At 35.9% G+C, this 8,237-nt stretch overlaps 1 protein-coding gene across 1 annotated transcript; it reads left to right on the forward strand.

Annotated features, from left to right (window-relative positions):
- Window positions 1-2,598: 2,598 nt before the first annotated feature.
- On the forward strand, window positions 2,599-5,754 carry LOC141686659 (proteasome subunit alpha type-1-B-like). The gene is made up of 2 exons (XM_074491701.1): window positions 2,599-3,095; window positions 5,085-5,754. The coding sequence occupies exons 1-2, from the start codon at window positions 2,745-2,747 to the stop codon at window positions 5,562-5,564; spliced, it is 831 nt and encodes a 276-aa protein (XP_074347802.1). The 5' UTR covers window positions 2,599-2,744; the 3' UTR covers window positions 5,565-5,754.
- Window positions 5,755-8,237: the final 2,483 nt, after the last annotated feature.

The raw sequence follows: 8,237 nt of genomic DNA on the forward strand, positions 1-8,237 counted from the left end.
CATACAAAAACAATACCACTCCACAAATACATACACACAATAAACCAAGTATTGCAACATAATTTATTGAGCATACAGAAACTTATACACCCTGAAATACCCTATGACATCAAAGATCTATACCCTGTATTATTATTGAACCATTGTTCATCAGATACTTGATTCTTCATCAGGCTTGAAGTCGTTCTTCATATTTACACCTTTACATATCCCGGTGATACCTGTAAAATATTTTATGCTCTGAGATAAATGCTTTATCAATGTTAATTATGATTCTGTTTTTATTGAATTACAATTGTTATCATATTGAATTGTTTTAGAATTAGATGGTTTTATAAATGTGGACCAGATTCGTGGTCAGACCAGATTCGTGGTCATATTAGGCCAATGCGTGCCTTGGATCCAGTATAGAGAGCAGAGCTGTGTGCCTTGCTCGGGGTTAGTGCGTGACTGATCAGCAACCTAACCTTGGTTTTTTTTCTTCTTAAAAATGAAAGTGAATATCCAATTCTAATCATTGCTTATCAAAAAACTTGATTCCTATGAATCATTTCAACTGATAATTATTTAACCTCAGTTATTGCTATTACGACTTGCTGAGTTAGTTAGCTCACTCTTGCAAATCTGTTAATGTTATTCTACAGTTGAAAAGGAAATTGTTGGTAACGAGGATTCCCTATCCAGTGTGCGAGCTAGGATTACAAGTTAAGTTGGATCGAGCTAGCAGGAACTTATTATTGTAGATGAGTTATGCAAGATTGTAAGAATGACATCATTATCAGTTGTAAATTAAACTAGTTGGGATTTGGTACGATGTAATAAAAGTTAAGGTTGTGGCTTGTTTTCATACTTTAACCTGTTGCGATCCGTGGTTGTGTAAAGAAGGGTCAATGCATATACTATTTTATATACAGGTTAATATATTGTGTGTGTGTTGTGAACCCTAAACTTCTGACCCGGGTTTGGAGGGCGTCACAGTGAAGACCTCCATTGATGCACTTCTTTGTAATACCATGATGAGTAGAATAGGCACATTCGTTAGTAACCGGATAATCCATCTGACCGGGGTCCCGTACAGGCACGCCAATGCAAGGAAATCTCTCATAAGACCAAACCTGTAACAACTACACACAAGTAGCAATGGTCTTACTACCACTTTTCGCAACATTCTCCAATCCTCTGTATAAGTGAGCTAACACAGCTGCACCCCACCACAGTAAGGAATCTCCCGCATATTAACTAGAGGGTGGATGTACTGAACATGAACAGAAGCCCTGTTGTTCGTAGGAAAGAGGATACAACCTATCATGAATAACAAATACGCCTTCGTATGTATAACTGAGGCCAATATATTATTCTTCTCGGACTTTTCTCTTCCATATATGTCAAACAACCAATATAGCTTAATATTATTCCGATACAAAGCCTCTCCCACATCCTCCCCGGTCAAAGGCTCAAACCAATTATTAACAAAATACTGAGCCTTGTTCTCTATAAGCCCACATGTCAACGCATCACCCCGAATAGGCAACCCTAGAATGAAGTCCACATTCTCCAACGTAACAGTCATCTCTCCCGCCTCATAAAAAAGGTGTTGGTCTCCGATCTCCAACGATTTATCAAAGCAGATATCAACTTAGGATTAGTAACCAACACAATATGAGGGTTGAAAAATATCCCAAACCCGAACATGTGTAACAAATTTCTCTGCGGTCTTCTTAACTTCCAATCCCACAATGACTTATTACCAGAATAATTCTCTAACTCTTCTATCCCTACACCATCCGAAACATCCTCACTAACATGATACAGGTTATCCCAAATTATGTTATGTTGATACGATCCCAGTAATATATTTCCCAAAATCATCACCATACTTGAAAATATTGTAAACAAAATTCAATCACCACGTATTCAATATTAAACGAGAATTAAATATTTTCTTGAATCACAACACAAAAAATATTTCATTTCCAACCATAATTTTGAATTTAATTTTAGTTACCAAAAATCAATTTCTTGCAACTTTAATTTTGCATCATTCATGTGTGTGATTACAAAATTAAAAATATCATTAACAAATACCTAATAAGCACCAAATTCGGAATCCTAAATCAACAAAATTCAAAACCCTAATTTTTGAATTACATGTAAAATCAACACAAAAAAAATCTAAAAATCAACCCTAATTCTATGAAAGCAAAATAAATGCATACAATCACATATTATCGAATTAAGAAGGAATTAATTGAACAAAATCAATATTTAATCATGAAAATAATCATGAATTTGCTTAAATCAAATCATATCCAACAAAATATAATTGATTCAAATTGATAAATGAAAAGGATTTAAATTAATTATATAGTCAAATGTTGACGATGGTACAACCGGCTCCTTGTTTGTTGCTGTTTGGTGCGAACTGCTATGTTTACGATTCAAAATAACAAACAATTCAAAATAACAAACACCAACCGCGGCATGGGAGTAAAAATGTAGTTAGCCCATACCAAAAAAAAAAAGCCCAAGGATAAGAAAAAAAAGAAAAAAGGAAGAAAAAGAAAAAAGTAAAGCTAGTAGTTTTGAATTTCCTACTAATTTATTTATGCGAAGATAGTTCCCCCTGGCTTGAGCAAAAAGAAAACCAAAAAAGGTGCCCCCAAAAACTCACTGAAACAAACCAGTGCAATCACAACTCTCGTCATCTCTCTTCCAAAACGACATCGTAGTAAAGCCCTTGGAGAATGTTCCGCAACCAATACGACACCGACGTGACAACATGGAGTCCAGCGGGGCGATTATTCCAAGTAGAATACGCAATGGAGGCCGTTAAACAAGGCTCTGCTGCAATTGGTCTTCGATCCAAGTCTCACGTCGTTCTCGCCTGCGTTAACAAGTCTAATTCCGAGCTTTCTTCTCATCAAAAGAAGATCTTCAAAGCCGATGATCATATCGGAGTGGCTATTGCGGGTCTTACTGCTGATGGACGTGTTTTATCTCGGTATATGAGATCTGAATGTATCAATTTTAGTTATTCTTATGAGTCTCCTCTTCCTGTTGGTCGTCTTGTTGTTCAGCTCGCTGACAAGGCTCAGGTTAATTATTTCTCGATAATTTAATAATCTCGATTAATTCATTCATTTCTTTCTATATATGCTTGTAGTTGTGTTTTTTGTATCTAATTAGGGTTTAGGTTTTGAAATGTGTATGTTTGTAGGTAATTACGTTTCTTAAGTTTAGGGTTTATGGATTGTTTAGGCTTAATGTATATAATAATGCTTTGTGTTTAGATTGTAGATGTATATGTACATTTTCGATTTTAGGTTGTGGAAGTGTAGTTTTTATGTTAAACTCAGGTATTGGGGCATTTTTTATGATATAATTTGTTATTATGGTTTTTGGAAAGTGAGTTTTCGAATGTTAGTTTAAGTGTTCGATTGGTTATTAGTAGGACAAGGCAAAATATGTAAAAGGGACGAAAAATGTTATTAATATAATTCATTCTATTAGGTGTTATGGTTTGAGGAGTGAAGTGTACTATTCCAAGTCATTATTGTGATTTATGAGGTTTACGTTTCTAACTCACAAGCCGGCTCAGCTTTATTCTCTTTCTTGCTAATTTTGACAGTAAAGTTACGAAACAAAATTGCTGTTTTATGTATTAATGCTGTATTGGTCTTTACAGTTATACACATATCAGTGTGGGCAATGGAATTTAAGAAAGGGAAAAGCGTAGGAAGTTGCGACATAGCATCCCATCAAGTAGAAGTGTAGAACAGCATGTAACGTTAGACCTAGTACCTAGCTTAGAGCTCTTATCTGTAGCACATCTTTATTGTTGCAATAAAGTTTTCAGATTCATTTCTGAAACTTCATTTGTAATCTATGTGTAATTTGAAGAGGGTAAGTGTTTATATTCATCACTGCGGGCAGTTAAAATAAGTTTGCTTTTGCACCCACAAGCAGAAGTATGAGAATATCCAGTAGGTTTCGCTTACCATGTTTGTCTATAGCAGTGTTGAGACTTCCCAGAATTTCTCAAATGATAATGATATGTAAAAATGGAAGCTGAGTTCGTCCCTAAACCTAATACTGTAACAACTTCTGGAACCCATGCAGAATTTGCTCTTCTACATGGATGGGTAATTATGTCAATAGTGCTTATCTGCGGTTACAAACTTTGTTAGCTGACTTAGGCTTAAAGGAGTTTTTCATGTTTCATGTTCAAACTTATTGTTCCTCCATAACCGGGAATCTGCTACTGGTTCTTTTAAATTCTGAACTATTAAGAAGCTTTCCTCACTATGGTGCTTGGTTTTTTTTTTGCAATTTCATTTCAAAATGGCACACTTGATACTAGCTTATTCTTCAACTACTACAGACATAAGAAAAGTGTAAAGATGATTAACCAGTAATTATGTAGATGTCCTCTTTTTTTCCTTTTTTTTTGGTAGGAACTCTTGTCTGATTTTCGTTAATCAGACTCTTTACTATGTATAAAATATTTTTCTAGCAAGAAGCTAATGGATTTCCAGGGCCATATCTTGGTAGTAATGGTAATCACATTATTTACTTGAACCATTATGGAATTTTATAGTTTGTTATGAACTGGTGTTGTCGAAGTGGGCACAGCTTTGTACAACTGTTTTATAACAGTGCAAGTGACCACCGGATACTGACATATAGAGATTTTAATAGTACTTTTTCCATGTTAAATAGGAATTTATTTTTATTCAATTTTTTTGGGGACCTGGGAAATATTACAATGTACAGCTTAAAAATTAAATTAGTATTAAATAAATAGTACATACACGCCCTTTGAATTTTTTACTTGAGCTATATAGATATTAATTGATTCATTGATTGGTTGAGATCAAGGCTATCTGTGATGGATAGTTTGTCAGAAGTGTGCTTTTGAGTGAGGACAAATCTGTCAGTCTTGTGCCTGGTTTGTTGAATTGAAGTGTTAATAATAGAGCGATATCAATAAATAAAACTTTGACGTGCTTATCTTATTTCTACTCAACATTCTTTGTAAACTGCAGTCTGATCTGTTGCTTTTCTTCTATATAAATTTGCGTCAGGTTTGCACCCAACGCTCATGGAAACGCCCTTATGGTGTTGGTCTTCTAGTAGCTGGTTTGGATGAGTCTGGGGCCCATCTTTACTACAATTGTCCAAGTGGTAATTATTTTGAGTATCAAGCTTTTGCTATTGGCTCACGGTCACAAGCTGCAAAGACATACTTAGAGCGCAAATTCGAGAGTTTCAGTACCTCTTCCCGAGAAAATTTATTGAAGGATGCACTATTTGCAATAAGAGAAACATTGCAAGGAGAAAGGCTTACGAGCTCCATTTGTACAGTGGCTGTGCTAGGGGTAGGAGAAGCATTCCAGATATTGGATCAAAAAACTGTACAAGCTCTAATTGATGCATTTGAGATAGCTGGAGAAGAAGCTCCTGCTGCAGAGGGTGATGCTCTAGACCAAGGTACAGCCGAATCAGGTCCTGTTGCTGACCAGGGACCTCCAGCTGAACCAGATGTGGCTCCTATGGACATTTGAGGATGCAAAATTTGTATCCCAATCTAATTAAACATTGTCATAAAATGAGACTTAAAAAATAGGGGCTGTACCATTAATTGTTTTGTTTTTGCTTTCTAATTGTCTTTTGGCTTCCTTAATACAAGCTTGCTGTCTTAAACTATATTATACTTGATAAATTGATATTGTTATCAAGTTCCTTGACGGATTATTTTAATTAGCAATGCGAAATTTGTTTGATATAGTTATGTAGGTGTAGTTGAATCCGGTACTTGACTAGTCATGTCAAGTTGTCCCTTTTTGTAATATATGCAGGTGGTTTCGTGTAGTCCTGCTGTAGTCCTACTGAAGAAAAAAAAGAAAGAGGGAATTGTCTATTACGATATGTTTAAAAGAGAAAAATGGATAGCGAGAGGAGAAAATAGATAACAGAGCAAGCAACACCAAAAAACACATGTAAACACATAACAAATTTAAATATTGAAGGTGACATTAATCATGACCTTAAATGCCGCTTGGGGTAAATAATGGTCCAAAATGTCATTTTTAAAAATAATAATCCGAATACCACTACCTCAAAGTGGTAGTGATAATGTCTTGTCAGCATTTACTATTCATTTAAATCCTCGTGATAATTTCTAGTTCTCCAAAAGAGGGTACCCCTATCATGACCATATACAACTTTTCTCAGCCCTCTTATTTCTGCAGGTCAAACTTTTCTGAACCTTTCATGTGAGATTGAAAAAAAAGATTCAGAAAAAAATAAAAATAGAGGCAAGATCCTTACCTGGCAAAAAGAGAGTTAGATGAGAGGCATGATTTACCATATCCTTGCGAGGAACCTCTGACTCTTAAAAGTCACGAGATGAGTGCAGTGAGAAGTAATGAGATTACTTTAAAAGAACATAGAGATCTAAATGGTTCATTTTCTTCTCTTGCAGGTGCTCAGAGTCCAAAAGAAATAGTTGCTAATCTCCAGCTTGTAGTCCCTCAGTTAAACTCTGATGCCCCAAGTGCTGATATTTTCCCTATAGGTCTAAGTACTGATACTTTCTTACAGCCCACTCATATTTCTCATCCACAGCCTATTGCAATCTATGTTGTTGCTATTGATCCAGTTGCAGAATAGTCCACTCATGATAAAGCTATAGTTCCCGAGTCTCCTCATCATTCAACTAACACTAAAATTATGGAATTAAATGCTGATGTTCCAGTTCACATGGCCCCTATTCTTGAAGATTTTGAATTAAACGCTGATGCTATGGAAGTTTCTGAAGCATCCGGGTCACATACTGCTCCAATTACCGACTCCATCTTAAACTCTGAAAATGAAGTGGCACAGAAGGTCAATGAACCAGTTGCTGATGATGATTCTAGTCATGGTAGTTATTCTGATGATGGAAATGATGTTGATTTCTCCAAGATCAATGTTGATCTAGATCCTGATGAAGATTTAGATGAAATCATATTTCCTGAAGATATGCCTGAAAAGGAGAGGCAAAAGCTGATCAATGCAAGGGTAGCTGAAGTCTCTAAAGCTTATGAAGCTGATGAATAGAACTCTAAATGGAAAGATCACACTTATCCTATGACTCTTCATAATGCTTCCAAGCACCTGCTGGCAGCGAAATCAGAAATCAAGAATCCCTCCTTGCTTGCTCACCTAAAAGCTTCCACTATCATGATCAAATCTGTCCATTCTACACAAGCTAAGGCTTAAACCCAATTGGATGCTCTCAAAGATGCTTTTTATGATGTTAACTTCAAATTAGAGCATGTCCCTCAAAAGCAATTGAATCCCATCATTGCCATACATGACAGACTTGAAGCTAATCAGGCTAGGCTAGAAGCCACTCAAAATAAGATGTCTGGGCAATTGGATGAGGTCCAGCAGTCTATGGAGATAATTGGCTCTCTCCTACTTGGTGATGATGCCAAAAAGGGGGGGGGATAATTTATAAATCTCAATTCAAAGACCTCAAGACAAAAGCTGATGATAGAGATGATGCCCCAGATGGTGGAAATAAGAGTGGCAAATCAATTGGGAGATATAAATGTGGAGATTTAATTAGATCTAGTGGTACTTCTAAAACCACTAGCCAATCTGAAAAAGGTGGAGAGAGAGAGGGAGAAGTGGAAAACAACAAGTCTCAAAGACTGTGCTTATAAAAGAACTGACTATAACTATGACTACTACAAAGCAAACTCTGACAGTTACAAATGCTGATAAAGACCAAGCTGTTTTGGAGATAGAAGCTGATGCTGAGGCAAGTAAATTTTTACAAACCCTGAAGTATAAAGAAAAGAAGACAACTTTATTCTACAAGGATCCTAAAATTACAACTTATGATTCTGAGGTGAGTAGAAGGATTTTTGAAAAAGAAAATTCGGGAGTTGATCTTGAGCAACTGAGGTTAATAGAAGAAGAATTCAAATCTTTGAGATCAACAAATACTAATGTCTCACCACATGCCGATATTCCTGGACAAAGACCAACCAAAGGTGTAGTGATCAAAGAAGTAAGTCAAACTGAAGCTGAAAGATATGTTCTAAGGTCCCAAGCTATTTTAAATATTGACAGGAGGTATAAGAGAAAGGAAGTTTGGTGAATCCTTAAAACTTACACCGGAAGACTTAAGCTCTGAGTCTGATATCTCAACCCCTAAAAAAACTCATGTTGAATACATTCTAGTA

This window comes from Apium graveolens, chromosome 9 (genome assembly GCF_009905375.1).
Source record: "Apium graveolens cultivar Ventura chromosome 9, ASM990537v1, whole genome shotgun sequence".
Taxonomy (NCBI): Eukaryota; Viridiplantae; Streptophyta; class Magnoliopsida; order Apiales; family Apiaceae; genus Apium; species Apium graveolens.

Coding starts and splice junctions, on each gene's coding strand:
- LOC141686659 (XM_074491701.1), top strand. CDS start 2,745: ATGTTCCGCAACCAATACGACACCGACGTGACAACATGGAGTCCAGCG. Junction 3,096..5,084: donor AGCTCGCTGACAAGGCTCAG/GTTAATTATTTC, acceptor AATTTGCGTCAG/GTTTGCACCCAACGCTCATG.